Raw genomic sequence first — 16,486 nt, forward strand, 5'->3', positions numbered from 1 at the left:
AATGATTATTATTGGATCAATTTCTTTAACCACAGTTTTCCTCATTTCTTCACTTATATGATTAACAATTATATAATCTTAAAGGGCTTGCCATTGTGACAGAAGATTGCTACCACTGCTCCAGGGTTTGGCTAATTTAAATATGCATAGCATAATTAGATTTATTATTGCTGCTAAAGCTATTGATTACGGATTCACATTTCCCATGGATTGTTTTCTGTCCATGGGAAGGAAGCTTGGTTGATTCTAAATTTCATAATTTTAGTTATTCCTTTGTGGCAGGGTATATATGAGAACAAGCTGCAAAGGTCTTTAAAAACATGTTTCTCACATATTTATATTTTTGAATCATAAATAGTAAATCTTTTTTCTTTCCAATGATCCAAACTAATGCTTTAGATAAGCACATAAAAAGAAAACAGCAGAAACAGCTACAAATTAACTCAACAGTTCTATGCTTAGCAACATTTCCATTTAATCAAAGTCCTTGCTCTTTCCAAATCTATTTCAGGGTTTATTTTTATTTTTTATTTTAATTCCATTTATATCCCGCCCTTCTCTGAAAACTCAGGGCGGCTTACAAGCTTAGCAGTAGCCTTCATTCTATGTATATGCCTGCTTATTAGGGCTTTCACACACACCCCAAGCGGCATTATTACAAAGTCAGCTTAATTGCCCCCAACAATCTGGGTCCTCATTTTACCTACCTCGGAAGGATGGAAGGCTGAGTCAACCTTGAGCCTGGTGGGATGCGAACCTGCACTAATTGCAGGCAGCTGGTGTTACTTAAGGAGGCATTAGCCTACTGCTCCACCAGGTCACCAAAGCATAGCTGACTCAGGAATTCTGGAAGTTGAAGTCTGTGAGTCATAAAAGAGCCGAGGTTGCCTACCCCTGGCCTAGCCTGAACATAAAGGATGAAGGTAGGATAAACCCTACATTTATTTCAATTTCATATTAGTTCAGTTTTAATTAAAAAGTCAGCTTAAATTATTTAAACACAGTTAAGTGACTAGTCTTTTATATTTAATAAATGTGTTCTTTGGTCTCACTGATAGTTGCAGGTTTTTTTTCAACATTTCTTCAAGCCTACCCGAGGGACTGTAATCCCTGGTTTCTAGGAGCTTCTAGGCAGACTCAGCTTCTACATCCAGGCTATAATGGGATTGCATTATAGCAGCATGCCAGAAATCCCACACCGGACCAAGTCCCAAGACCTCAGAGTTCATAAGGAAGGACCAGGCTATTGGAAAGCGGTGTAAGTCTACAGCAGGGGTGGGGAACCTTGGCTCTTTTATGACTTGTGGACTTCAACTCCTAGAATTACTCAACCAGCATGGCTGGCTCAGAAATTCTGGGAGTTGAAGTCCACAAGTCATAAAAGAGCCAAGTTTCCCCACCCCTGCTCTAGAGGGTCCTATCTCATCTTGGAGAGCATTCAAAAGTCTGGCTGCATTCCAGGTACTGACCTGTCTATTGTCATTCTCTCTGCAGCCCTGAAGTTTGATGAGTGAGCCAGCAGCTAGATCCACAACCGTAAGGCACAAATCCATGTGCTTCACTGACTTGTCCTTTGTTAAGGCCCATTCCTGGAACATAAAGCGAGGACACAGAATTACCCCCACGTCCACATCCTGCCCGCCATCATTCCATCTCTTTTAATCCCATCTTCTAACTATCCAATTTTTATTTTGTGGGGAAAACTCATTTAATAATGAAATGTTGAAAAAGTAAAGGGGGCAGTTAAGAAATCAAATACTTAACTACTTTTTTTCAAGCAGCTCCTTTTTTCTTTTTAACATTTCTAAACAATATGAAATAACAGTACAGTGGAGGCTCTAGTATTAAGCATTTACATCAAGGACATTAAGAATTAAGTTCAAGGACAGCAATCGTTTTTATATGATACTATGAAATAATATAAGGCATTTTAAAATTCCCCAGCAATGCCATACTTAGCTTTAATTGTACAATTCAAACAACCTTATATTTATTAACATTTCAGAAACTATATTTTTAAAGTTTTAAAGCCATCCTACTGTTAACAATTTCTGATTTATATTGTATAAATTCCGCTGTAATAAGCTAATTATATGTATTTCACATTATTCACATCTCATAATGCAATAAAACAACTACAGGGGCAGAGGGTGTAAATGGCTGGCCTCATCTAACACTGCTAATAGTTTGCATTCCTTTTGTTTCTTTTGAAAGAAAAAGTCAAATCACATCTTTCTTTGGAAGCTCAATATTAGGTCAGAATATATTTACATTTATGTACTATATTCACTAGACTAGACCTACAGTAATCTTGTAAGTTTCATGAGAAATAATTGTCATATACCTCCATCTGCTGGTGCTATGGCGCAACAGCATCCAGTTATCATATTTACCAAATAAGACAAAACCTCTCATCTCTCTACAGAAGAAAGAAAACTTATGTGATGCCCAATTTCTTCATCTATACCAGGGGTAGGCAACCTCGGCTCTTTTATGACTCATGGACTTCAACTCCCAGAATTACTGAGTCAGTGCTGACTCAGGAATTCTGGGAGTTGAAGTCCATGAGTCATAAAAGAGCCGAGGTTGCCTACCACTGGTCTATACCGAGTCAATTTAAATTTGCCACTCCAAAAAAGAAACTGGAGTCAATCCTTCCACCCCCAAATAAACATCTGTGAATGTAATGTACTTCTGTATCTGTGTGTCACACCTCTGTGTGTGTGTAGATACACACACACACACACACATCTAAAAGAAGCCACACTCTAAAAGAAGGGAGAAGGATAAACTGAATGATCAGCTACTGGTTAACATTAATCCCCTATAAAATAAAATACCCTAAGTCAGGGGTGTCAAACTCAATTTCATTGAGGGCCGCATCAGCATTGCGGTTGCCCTCAAGGGGCCGGGTGGATATGGCCAGGGTGGGCGTGGCCTACTGGGTGGGCGTGGCTAGAGTGCGTATGGCCTACTGGGTGGGCGTGGCCAGCTCTACATCGTTCGCATCAAGGGTGCCTATGGGGGCCTGGGCAGGAGCGGGACAGAGGGTCCCGCAGAAGGAGGGTCTCTGGGCCAGGGCCAAGGCAGTGGGGGCCGTTCCCCCACTGTTTCCAGGATGGCTTCGCGGGCCACATGAAACCACTTCGCGGGCCGGATCTGGGCCCCGGGCCTTGTGTTTGACATGTCTGCCCTAAGTGCAGATTTAATTGATTCCCATTTACGCAAACTGATCATGAGCCAATTTCACGCAGAAGAATGAAGAAAAATATTTAGCAGCCCCTCCCTCCCTTTTTCCAACACAAACAAGAGAGGAAAGGAAGAGGGAGGAAGAGGAGAGAAGAGAGGAAAAAGAACATGGGAGATGAGGGGAGGGACAGAAGTAGGAATAGCAGGAACTGAACAGGGAAGGAAATAAACAAGGAAGAAGTGATCTCTTGATGCGAGGACTGGCAAGGCAGCAGGGGAAATAGACCTCCAGTCAACAGAAGCGGCAGCCATTTGCTCTTCAGCTTCTGCTCTTCTTCTCAGCAAACGCAAAGGAGCTGTACTTCCCCTTCACAAGAATTCATAAAGGGAAAGGTGTGTGTGGGGGGGGGGAGGCTCATCTGATTCCTGCAGAGTAACTGTGGTCACTGTACCTATTTTGCATTCAGAAAAGCAATAAACCCACGCAACTGAGAAGGGCAATCCTTTGTCCCGTTTCATTTCTCTTTTAAGTTTCTTCTTCTTTTTTTTAGTTTTAACCTTTTAATTTTTTCATAACCCTTATATTAAACCTTTGTTGCAAAGTTTATATTAGTAAAATGTGTGTGTATGTGTCTGTGTGTGTGTGTGTGTGTTTGTATATGTACTCTCTCTTTCTCTCTCTCTCTCTCTCTCTCTCTCTGTGTATATATCTTGCTTAATGACTGTTTGCTCCTAATCAGTCTAAATTGTGATGGTGCTGAATGAAGGGATTTACAATCGGTGCCTGCAGTGACAGATAGTGAGGCTCCCACAGTTATGGTTATATGATCAAAGTTCATGTTGGGGTGTTGCAAAGAATTAGAACTCAAGTTGATTTTTCACCCCTGTTTAAGAACCAGGTGATGATTTTTTGATCTATTATTACTATACTTGCCTGATTTCCCCCAGCATTATGACATTCATAAACACCGACAACGCCATCTGCAAAATGGCCTAATGTGTCAAGGCAATTGGTTCCTTGCTGCAAAGCCCCAAAAGCTATATCCTGGTGATCAGGTACCCTGGGGAGGGGGAGGGGGGGGAGAGAGAGAGAAGCTTGTTAATTCTAACCAAAATGCAACTTTAAAAACTTATTCTACTTGATATCAATGTTAGAGATGCATCTATGCCAGGGGTCTTCAAACGTGGCCCTTTTATGACTTGTAGACTTCAACTCCCAAAATTCCTCAGCCAGGCCACGCTGGCTGAGGAATTCTGAGAGTTGAAGTCCACAAGTCATAAGAGGGCCAAATTTCAAGACCCCTGATCTACGCAATTCAGTACAATTTTCCAGAATTTTAGTTTTATTCAGTTTTTCACCAAACCCCCAAACTTCATTCTAAGCTCCAGAAGAGCTGGAGACCTCGAGAGCAGTGATACAGAGAGAGCAACTACAAAGTTTCCCAATCAGCAAGTCCTCTGATTTCAACAGATTTAAAATTAAAGTTGATAAAGAAATGAATTATTTATTAAAACAATTTTTTTAATAGCCACCCAACTCACACATGAGTGACTCTGGGTGGCTCACGACAACTTTGGGTGGCTTAGATAAGGCTATTTTAGCACACAATGAATTCTGGCAGAATGTATTTGCTGATTAAGCTGTAAGAAAATTACACTGTACTGATTGGGTTAAACCTATTTCCTTCATTAAATGAAGGAATGAAAATAGATCTAATTGCATTTGATCATCAGTGCCATTTGCTTTTTGAATGGTGCGGATCCATTCTTATTCCTACTTTGAAAATTACTTCCTCTTCAGGAGTGCTCACATTTAGGAGGTAGAGAAATGAAGAGGTTATACTTATGGCAGGGGTAGGCAACCTTGGCTCTTTTATGAGTCGTGGACTTCAACTCCCAGAATTCCTGATCCAGCATGGCTGGCTCAGGAATTCTGGGAGTTGAGGTCCACGAGTCATAAAAGAGCCAAGGTTGCCTACCCCTGACTTAGGGCTATGCAAACATTCCTATCAATAACTCTGGCTCTTCTTATCACTGCTGTACAATCAAGACTATCTAGTTCTGTCATCAAGATTTCCAATAAGCCAACAATTTTCGAAGGTAGAAAGGGATGAGTAACAATGCAGAAATGCTTCCTTACTTCAAGCCCCAGATCTGACTATGGCAGCTGACTGAATTGGCTGCTGAAGAACAACCCTCTATGGCACACGGGAATTGACAGTCAGAGTTTATCTTGGGCTGATATCCGCCACCTAACCATGCTGCAGGTTATGAAGACATTAGATCAGACGAAAAAGAGGTTAGCACAGGGGTGTCAAACTGCCGGCCCACAAGCCGGATGCGTCATGCCGAAACTGCACCCACCCCATTGCCGGCAATGGAAAAAAAGTCAAGATACGTGACGCAACACGTCACGTGACGTTGCGAGTTTGACACCCCTGGATTAGAAGGAAGGCCCAGAAGACAAAAAAATCCAAAGTACATTTAGCAGTCTGGCATCAGTTAAAATAATTTTACATTGGCACAAAAATTTACCTTAATTCAGGATATACATTTTCAAGGTACCACTTGAATGGTTTGCAGCTAAGTCTCTTTCTCAACTCCATTCGGCTTTGAATACTGTCAAGAGAAAACGCTTTTCATTGCATCTAAAAACTTCGCCAATCCAAAAGCTATTTTTATGGACAACCTATTATTTAAGTAAAAAGCTGGAAGCTTAGTATGGTCTGCGATGTTTAGGCCTCAATTCCCATCATTCCAGCTGCCCTAGCCACTAGCAAGTAGAAGTCCTAAAATGGGCAGTACCATCTTGCCTTCTTCTGATTACAGCCAAAGATTAAAGGTTTGGTGCTTATTTTATTTTTTTTTTAATTTTTTTTTTATTTTAATCCCATTTATATCCCGCCCTTCTCCGAAGACTCAGGGCGGCTTACAATCTAAAGCACAAACCAATGTGCTTAGCAATAGCCTTCATTCTATGTATATGCCCGCTTATTAGGGCTTTCGCCCCCCCCAAGCGTCATTATTACAAAGTCAGCTTAATTGCCCCCAACAATCTGGGTCCTCATTTTACCTACCTCGGAAGGATGGAAGGCTGAGTCAACCTTGAGCCTGGTGGGACTCGAACCTGCACTAATTGCAGGCAGCTGATGTTACTTAAGGAGGCATTAGCCCACTGCTCCACCAATGCCATTTATTTCGACCCTGCCACTTCCGGTCAATAGGCTCAAATGGCTGAAAGAAATAACTGGACTTACTTGCCATAAGGTACGTTTCTGGCAGAAGGCACTGCTGCATAATAGAAATTTTTGTATTCATCCATCCAGACTTCTGCTGCTCTGCGTGTATTTCTGGAAATAATTTAAGGCACAGTATTAATTTTGTTCCCTGGTATTGGTTTAGTCCTTTGGAAAAGCGAAAAGCCTCCCATTTTTAAGGAAACCGCCAGGCAGAATAAATTACCTCTCAAAAAACACCATTTGTTGGCTTTCTATTCTTTAGCTCCTTTCTTCGGGGTTTGTCTTTGTGGAAGGAAAATGGCCCAAAGGATCATTAATTCCTCATCACTGTAATCCCTACGCTTAGACTAAAGGGTACATCTAGCACTCTTCCGTACTCCAAAGCCCTGGCTAAATAGAAGTAATACTCATTTATCTTGTAGAGAGACACAGTCTCATTTTTAAGTCACAGTTACCTTATGCCTTCGGCACATCTGTGCTCTCAGGACAGCTCACATGAAAAAACAGATCACGTAGTCTTTTCTAGATATTTCATCACGTCATTCCAAAACTACTGGAAGAAGTGAGATTAGCAGGGATGCAGTGTTCCACTTTCCCTGATGTGGTTCTACCTTTTAAAGCATGTCAAGCACATTTCTGGCTATTCAGAAGAGTTCTGAATTCTTCTGCTCAGTCTTCAATTCCCTTTGTTCATGCCTGCCGCTTAGCAAGCGCCAAATCCTAAGACTTCTCCCAACAAGATGCTTCCCAGATCTGTAAAGTCAGCTCCCAGATTTTACTAGCCAAATGCCATCTTATTAAGCAATTTGGTAGAGAGGCTAATATCTGATAATCAAGGTAGATCTATAGAAAACTTGAATGTATGTTGGACACACACACACACTGATTCTTTTTTCTGTTTTTAACAAAAAGATTTGAAAGAAACCTGCTGGCTTACCAAGAAAGACATTAATATTAACACATGGATAGTATACCCTAAATGTATCGGGGAAAAAGATGCCAAACTAAAAATATACTATATATTATATAGTATGAATAATTATAACAAAGGATTTGCTATAGTCTAGGTCAGGGGCCGGCACACGGGCCGGATGAATCATGCCGAAACCGCGCCCACCCCAGCTCCAGCAATGGGGGAAAAAGTCACGATACATCACGACACGTCACGTCACGTGGTAAGTTTGACACCCCTAATCTAGGTCATTACTACATTCTGACAGTTTGTTTCCAATTTTAATGATAATGTTGAGGTTTTAAAATAAACTAATCCAAAATTACACGTAAGCTTTTGCTGTCCGATAAGTAAAAAAACCAACAAACCATTATACATTTCTGCTAATTGGTATTGTTTTAGTTTTGGTCTTGTCTCCATTGTTTGGTGAAGGAGCCCATCTCCTGATTATATGTGCTAACAACCATTGACTGTGACATTCTTCTTGGCTGCTGTGCATGTTAATTTTCTACATGGCATGGGTCCGGAATACCTTGGGGAGCACCTGCGGCCGGCGTCAACTTCCCTCCGCCCAGTACGCTCTCACAGAGAGGGCCTCCTCAGGGTGCCACCGGTCAAAGAATGCCGACTGGTGGCCCCCAGGGGGAGGGCGTTCTCTGTGGGCACGCCAGACCTGTGGAACCGCTTGCCGGTTGAGCTCCGGATGGCGCCTGATCTCCGCTCCTTCCGGCGCGATCTTAAAACCTACCTCTTTGAACAAGCTGGCCTGGCCTGATGGGATGGGGTCGGGTTTTATAAATTGATCTTAACCTTTTAATCTGTATTAATTTATTACGGGCATTACTGTTTAATTACTTTTTAATTTTTGTACCTTGTTTTTTATTATGTATTGCCCTGTTCACCGCCCTGAGTCCTTCGGGAGAAGGGCGGTATACAAATTAAATAAATAAATAAATAAATAAATAAATAAATAAATAAATAAATAAATAAATAAATAAATGAATGAATGAATGAATGAATGAATGAATAAATAAATAATTTTCGTATTTATGATGGAAATTTGTTTTTAATTTATTTTAAGATTGTTCGCTATCCTGGGTCACGTGTTGATATGGGTGGCCACATACAATGAATGAATGAATGAATGAATGAATGAATGAATGAATGAATGGTTATTGACTCTTAAATTTACCTTGCAAAAACAGTTCCACTTCCTCCTGGAAAGGTATAAGGATGTTGCTTGCGGAAGACGTGACCGACTCGGCTGCATGGGATGATTTCAAGACTCCCACCGCATTGCCACACACGGAATGAAATCTCTGCATTCAGAAAGCAACCAATATACGGAATAGGTTTTTTTTTTCTTTTTTCCCCATCTTGCTATGCATCCTTCTTTTCCATCTAACAAGAATACACATTTTTTAAAAAAAAAACTGAAAAATCCTGCTTTTAATCGAGACAAAGGGATAGAGAATCATGTTCACCTTTTATTGAGAAATTAAGCTTATGTAACTATGAAGTTATTCTATTTCTCTATCCAAAATGGGCCACTTTTTGTATTTGCGGTTCAAATAAGGAAAAGGTGGCTTAAAATCCAATGTTTAGCAGATAACCACAATAATATGGGCATCATACAATTACTTGGCTTTTACATGAGCACCTAAGTGTCAGAATGAGAAAATGAAACTGAGATGTATAATTTAACATAAAATCACAAATGCTCTTAAGGTATCAATTTCTAAACTAATAAAACCAAATTAGTTTAATTTGCTTAAATAAAATACCCAGATGGTGACTATTCCTATGAACTACATGCCCTACTTTTAAGTATTTAAAATGCACGGAATATCTTCACAACCTTGTTAAGTGGAACACTTCAACAATTATTTTTAATTAGCACAGAATGCATTTCAAGTAATATATACTTTTTTTTTATAGAAAAGTCTAATTCTACAATGGAGCCATGTTGTGGCTGAATATTTGCCAATAACCTACTTACAAATATCAACTGCTGCTTTCCAGGCAGAGATCTAAAGAAATGAACTGCCAAAAATGAGGCTAAGATTTTATTTCAATTCATTTCAAAAACAATGCTGTAAGTAAAAAAAAATCATACCTAGATTTTCTCCACCCCATACATCCATCATCATATCATACTTTCCCAATTCTTCAAAATAAAGTTTGTCCATCACAAAGAGTCCACCAGCTATCATTGGAGTTCTAAAAAGAAGGAAGAGGTAAAGAGCAGATAAATTATTATATACTCACACATTACACCTTAAGGTTCCAAATGAGTATTTTCTGTCCATATTTAAAAACTATTCAATTCCTTTTTAGCCATCTATAATCATTGCTGCAATGGAAAACTCTATCACTCACTCATGAACTCAGGATTTATATATGGCCAACTAGGTCTTAATTCCTTAGATGTGTAATTGGTTACCGGAAATTTCTGAAATGCTATACAAAATAATACACAATAATATCAAGCCATAGTTATTCTGCACAATATAAGTTGGTTCTCAAATAATGAATGCTATCTTTGAATTATTTTACTAGCATTTCCAATAATAGTTTCCCCAATAATCACTGTCCAACTTAAATAGATAATTCTGCTACCTTGTAAGAGTCATGCTTTCTATTTTTCATAGAATCTTGCAGAATTATAAAATTCATTGCAAGTGGTAGCAATGTTATTATGCATAACAGAATTTTGTAGCAGTACCAATTTTGATACTTGCATGGAAGAGAAATGATTCTTTTAATAATACTGGATAAATTAAAATTTTAGTCTATCTAGTTTGATTATTACTAGTAATACTCAAAGTATGAACACAAGAAAAATATATATATGTTTTTATCTCTTGTTAAACCTTCTTGGTACCAGCACACTAATATGAGATCAAGTAATTCTCTATCTGCTGATTTGGCCAATGTGTTAATTGGAGAGCTTTGCATCATTTCCAGGTGTGGTTGCACAACAAGGAAGTAAGGCAATAAATCAAGGCTCATGCAGAATGGATTTCAATTCCACACATGCTGTTAAACATTATCATTTATACAACTGAATGCATACTTTGTGCAGGCAGTGTTTCGCTATGTATTATTTGCAGTAATAGTTTCATATAATAAGGCACTGTTAATGACTGTCAAAGCAACACATTTGTTATAAGGCATGAAAATGGCAGAAAATAGTAATGTTTGTCTTCAAGCAGGAGTCGGCAGTATTTCGAAACATCGCTTGCATTTGGCAATACTGGGTTTGTGTTTTATGAGATATCAATTAATTCAACAGGAGCCTGCCAAATCTAACTTGGGAGACGGTAACTCAAAGTTGCACTTACTAAGAACAACAATATTGTTTTGTGAGGGGAAGGGTGTTGGCAGGAACATACTTTATGGGAGCAACTGGATTTCCTTGACGTGCTCTTCTTTGCTCAGGGGTCATGTAATCCCACTTGAATACCAAGTTCCAATCAAAGCCTAAGAGATTGCAGGGAGAAACAGAAGGGAAAAAGGGCAAAGTCACAATGTATATGCTGGATATTAATAAACGTCCCCTTTAACTTTTGCCTAGATATATGGTCTTTTGAGTGACAGATTATAGACAGGAAGCTATTCAGATATGATTTTGGTAAAATTCAGCTGGACATAACGCTAGGTTCATTTCACCTGATTTTTTTCCCCATTATATGACACTTTCAGAAATAGATGGGACAGAAGTTAAGATGACATTAATAAAATCCTAAGACAAATTTGAGTGCTTTTTAAGTAGAAAAGTGAGACTTATTAAACATTAGAATAAATAATGTTGTTTATTTTTTTTAAAAAAGCTTTTATTTCCTGATTTTATGTGATTGCCACAAAAAATATTCTTCACGACGACAACTTAATTTGGATTGCCAGAAACCCTGTCAGATTCCCCAGTTTTGAAATGTCAATGAGCAATCTGAATATTTTTCCTGTTCATTTTTTTTTCTGTATTTTGCTACACTTTTAAAACTGTTTTGACTTATTTTTGTGCCTGGAGGAAATCACAAAAGAAATCTGTGTGTAACCAGCAGGTATCAGCTGATCTGACCAGGAGATGGCACTGAAGTCAGAAGCTCGAATCTGTGTTTCTTGTCCTTCCTGCCAAGTCTTCTACCTCCAGCTGCTATTTCCAAAATTGTTATTTTAGCTTCTCCACTCCCACAGTAGATACCATCTGACTACATTTGAAGGAACGGCAATCCACTGACACCTCCTCAAGCTCCATGGGAACCATCTGTTGCCTAAACTCCTCTTCTCCAAGAACTGTCTTTGGCAGAAACCATTTTCCAGCTATCGTACAACATCAGAATATAACGGGGGGGGGGGAGAGATGCTTCGATTGAACAGCCTCCTGCTAACTATCCTCCTGCTCATATTGCTGCTACTACTCAGCCTGTTACTACAATAGCTTTCCCCTCTGTTAATTTATCAGAAGGTAAGCTTCCGAGTCCTCCCACGAAAGGTAGATTAAAAATATCTTCCATTTTAATCATGCTAAGTAAGCACCTTGCAGCATGTAAGATCTCACAAGTGCTGTGCTTGTATTACAGTATTTCAAAAGCCGTTTAGTTGCATTCTTAGCATTTTAGACACATATGACCAACAGTACTTTTCCCATGTTAATAGAATACCATACTAAAAAAAAGATCTAACTTCCACCATTGGAAATTATAGCTGTTTCATTTGAAAAAGATGTGTCATTTTAATACTGCACTGTGGTGGGGAATAGGGCAGCATGCTGAGATTACCCAGTCTTCATTTACAGCAGAGAGATAATATTTCACTGTATTTCACTTTATAAAATACCATTAATATACGAATGGAGTTAAAAGCAATCATGAATGCAAAACCTCAACATGTATATACACTGCAGTAAACATTAGGGGGCTCTTTTGGAACGTGAATAGAGCACAGGAAAACCTGAGGAGTCAGTGGTATTAAAGAAATATTACTGACACTAATACATAACATGAATGTATCAACTCAGTTTCATTAGCGCAGGGGTGTCAAAACTGCTGGCCCACGGGCCGGACACGTCACATAGAAGCCGCGCCCACCCCATTGCCAGCAATGGCAAAACCGTCCCGATACGTTGTGCGACGTCACGTGACGTCGCGAGTTTGACATGTCTGCAATAGAGGGTCATAGCGGACCGGCACTGAGATAACCTGTATGGTTGCAGGACCACACAGATGTCATCTTTTTATTTTTTCATGCTGAAATCAAATCAAACCACCTATACTCCAATGTCTCCTTTTTCAACCCTTTTCAACAACTACATTTGATCCCAAATTGCATAATTACTTAGTGTATAATTATGCTGAGAATGGCAAAATACAGGCAGCACTTTTATATTCAAGAGATTCTACCTATTATAGCACACCGAAATAGACTGCCATGATCAACAAATATCCAGAGCAACAAACACTCACAATAGATGCCATATACACAGTATTTCAAGGTGTACTCAGGAGAGAGAAAGGTGATTGATGTCAAGAATACAAATGTGTTCTTAATCTTAGCTACAACAGATTTTGACGGCAATGCCTCTGACTATTTTTAGCACTCCAGATTTCCGTCTTTGCTTTTACCTTTGAATTCAAGAAAATTCAAGTCTAGTCTTTCCTAATTCCTTTTACGAAAGAAATCCCTCACACAAAGGACAAATACAAAAAATCTTGAAATCAAGAATCAGTGCTCAGTGTTCTTCCTTATCTTCTTTTAAATCCTCAATACTATAACACTGGCTACTTCACCATTGCTAAAATACTATTGGGTACATTGCAATTAATTCCCTGCAGAGAGCTAAAGAGAAAGTATAATTGTTTAGTCCATCGCATTATTCCATGATTTTATCAAAGCACGTTTATAAAGGTACATTACATGCAGACATAAACACAGTTCGTTTCTCACACTAGATGAGATGCAGAATCGGGGTCATTTAAATTGTCAGGGAACCAGCTATATATCTACATAGCACCAGAACAGATATCAATAGAATGGAGAGATAAATGGCAAAGAATGCATCAAAGTATATACAAAAAAAAATTCAATTTCTGTATTTGCATCAAATGTTGAGACACAAGTAAGGTGGAATTTGCATCACCACATATATCATCATTGTGATGCAAACTTGGCTTTCTGTAGATGCCTCTCAGCATATTATCCTGCAGGAGTTGATGACAGCTTCAAATGGAGGGTACAAAATATTCTGAATTTGAAACAGTGGTTTTGATTTCAAAACAGGATGTTCCAACAATTCCAGAAGTGATCTGAATTCAGAACAGCTCTGAATCAAATTCAGAACAGTCAGCTCAGAGTTCAAACAGGGATGTTTACAGATCAAAACAATTGTAGAATAGCTCAAGCAACCCACTTCAAATTTAAAGTAACCATTTCAAAATGTTCCAGCTCAATATATTTTGAGTACCCATGATCAAGAGGCTTGAAATTAATAAACAACGTGCTGGAATTCCCAATCTATTTTCTCTTTTTCATCTATTTAAATGAAGCAATTAACAGTCTGCTAGATAAGCTTGACTCTTGGTGACTTCAAAGGCATAATGACTACCTTTCTCAGCAGTCAGGGGGATGTGATTTGATATTAACTATCTTCTCTGATGTTCTTTGAACTTCTCAGTTTAGCCAGAGTGTTTCTCGACCTTGACCACTTGACGTTGTGTGGAGTTCAACTCCCAGAATCCTCCAGCCACCCATGCAGGTTGGGGAATTCTGGATATTGAAGTCCACACATCTTCAAGTATCTAAAGTTGAGAATCATTGGTTTAGCCAACAGCCCTAGAACAGGCACGCTGGCTGAGGAATTCTGGGAACTGAAGTCCACAAGTCATAAAAGGGCCAAGTCTGAAGACCCCTGCCCTAGAATAACCCTGGTAGTTTCCCCCATTCCAGGTGCTAATTAGACCTGATCCCTGATTAGCTTTTCTTGAAGTCAGCTTGGTGCTGCTGCTACCTGAGCTGAAGAATTCTAGTCCAAGAATAGCTGATAGTCACTTGCTGAGCTTATTCTAGAATTCAATTCCATCCTAATCTAGATACAGTTGTATTTCTCCTTTATGGACCAGACTTGCAGGTCCTGAATGTAAATCTGCTCCCAGATACTGAATTCATACATCACAATTAGGAGAGGAAATTTTTTTTACCATTTTCATCACCTGCTGAACCTTTTTTTGGGAATATATAGAAATGTTTTAGAAAGTGAGGAAAAGAAAACAAGATATTTTATTTCAATTTCCCAAGTCTCATTGACAAAGCTGAGACACAAACCTCACAGATTGAAATCTGCTAGTTCCCACATCTGAGCCCATGGAACTATAAAAACTCAGAAAGCTATACTGCAGTGTTTCAGGATATTTGTATGTATTTTCTATAGCACCTCTACAAGACCTTAGGCCAGGCATGTCAAACTGCCGGCCGGCTGGCCAGATGCATCATGCCAAAACCGCCTCCACCCCATTGCCGGCAATGGGGAAAAAGTCACGATACGTCGCGCGACATCACATGACGCCACGAGTTTGACATGCCTGCCTTAGGCAGAAATGGTTTCCATCCCTTGCATCTGGGCCTTTTAGCAGGAAAGGCTTTCCTCTCCTGCAAGATTTCTGTTGCGCACTGACTAAAAACATGAACAAGATCATTGCTCTAAAGGCTGGAAGCATGCTCTGACATTTTACTCCATTTATTTACACAGAGATAGAAAGGTATATGTTTCTCAAGTTAGTATTTGGATTATTGTGACACATTTGGAGACCCTGGAAAGGCTTCACATTCCAATAAAATACATACCGCCTTTTAAATCAGCTGAGGCCCCCACATACTGGAAATTGTCCATATTAATTACATCAATTATGGGAGATACAACACGGGTCTTGTCCTAAAATATGTTTCAAAACAAAAGTTAATGAACAATAGGCTCTTGTGTTGTTTTGCATGTTACAAAAATATGATCTTCTTTAGAAGGCTACCTTTTAAATCCAATGCCCCCCCACACACACACAAACACACACACACACACACACACACACACACACACGTAGATCTTTGGTCATTCAGGTTTTTTCCCATGTAAAATTGGAGGTATCAGGGCAACGTTTCGACGAAATCTCATCCGTCATCCTCAGGCTGGTGACTTCAGCTTCGTTCTTCTGGGAGAAGTGTGTGATAGTGGCTGTTTTTTCTTTTCTTTTCTTCTGGTAGTTTAAAAAAGAAAAAACAGCCACTATCACACACTTCTCCCAGAAGAACGAAGCTGAAGTCACCAGCCTGAGGATGACGGATGAGATTTCGTCGAAACGTTGCCCTGATACCTCCAATTTTACGTGGGGAAAAACCCGAATGACCAAAGATCTACATACAAACACCCGCGAAAACCTCAGAAAACACACACACACACACACACACACACACACACACACACACACACACACCATATTTTCGTATAAGACGACTGGGCATATAAGATGACCCCCTACATTTCCTGTTAAATTATAGGGTTTGGGCTATACTCGCCGTATAAGACTACCCCTCTTCCAACGCACACCAAATAAAAATTAAAAAACATCAGATTTGATTTTAATATGGTAATTTTAATTCAAATGCTTACGACATGCAGGTACTTAGTAGGAAAACTGTCACTTATAAACATAAGGCTGTTTGTCATCAAACATGTAAACATAAAACAGTGCAAGTGGATTAAACATAATAATAATAATAATAATAATAATAATAATAATAATAATAATAATAATAATAATAATAATAATAATAATAATAATAATAATAAGTTGGAAGGGACCTTGGAGGTCATCTAGTCCAACCCCCTGCTAAGGCAGGAAACCCTATACCATTTCAGACAAATGGCTGTCCAGTCTCTTCTTAAAAACTTCCAGTGTTGGAGCATTCACCACTTCTGGAGGCAGGTTGTTCCACTGGTTAATTGTTCTAACTGTCAGGAAGTTTCTCCTTAGTTCTAGGTTGCTTCTCTCCTTGACTAGTTTCCATGCATTGCTTCTTGTCCTGCTTTCAGGTGCTTTGGAGAATAGCTTGGCTCCCT

General features: G+C 39.2%; 1 protein-coding gene across 1 annotated transcript in view; it reads right to left on the reverse strand.

Moving 5' to 3' along the window:
• GALNT2 (polypeptide N-acetylgalactosaminyltransferase 2) overlaps window positions 1-16,486 on the reverse strand; it is an 84,289-nt gene that overhangs the window by 4,294 nt on the left and 63,509 nt on the right. Inside the window, exons 8-15 of the mRNA XM_083361268.1 lie at window positions 15,220-15,307; window positions 10,776-10,863; window positions 9,497-9,600; window positions 8,573-8,699; window positions 6,447-6,539; window positions 5,725-5,808; window positions 4,124-4,250; window positions 1,470-1,589 (exon numbers count right to left, since the gene is read on the reverse strand). Coding sequence (XP_083217394.1) covers window positions 1,470-1,589; window positions 4,124-4,250; window positions 5,725-5,808; window positions 6,447-6,539; window positions 8,573-8,699; window positions 9,497-9,600; window positions 10,776-10,863; window positions 15,220-15,307 — 831 coding nt within the window. The remainder of the gene's footprint in view (window positions 1-1,469; window positions 1,590-4,123; window positions 4,251-5,724; window positions 5,809-6,446; window positions 6,540-8,572; window positions 8,700-9,496; window positions 9,601-10,775; window positions 10,864-15,219; window positions 15,308-16,486) is intronic.

The sequence above is a fragment of the Vipera ursinii genome (assembly GCF_947247035.1).
Source record: "Vipera ursinii genome assembly, chromosome: 1".
Taxonomy (NCBI): Eukaryota; Metazoa; Chordata; class Lepidosauria; order Squamata; family Viperidae; genus Vipera; species Vipera ursinii.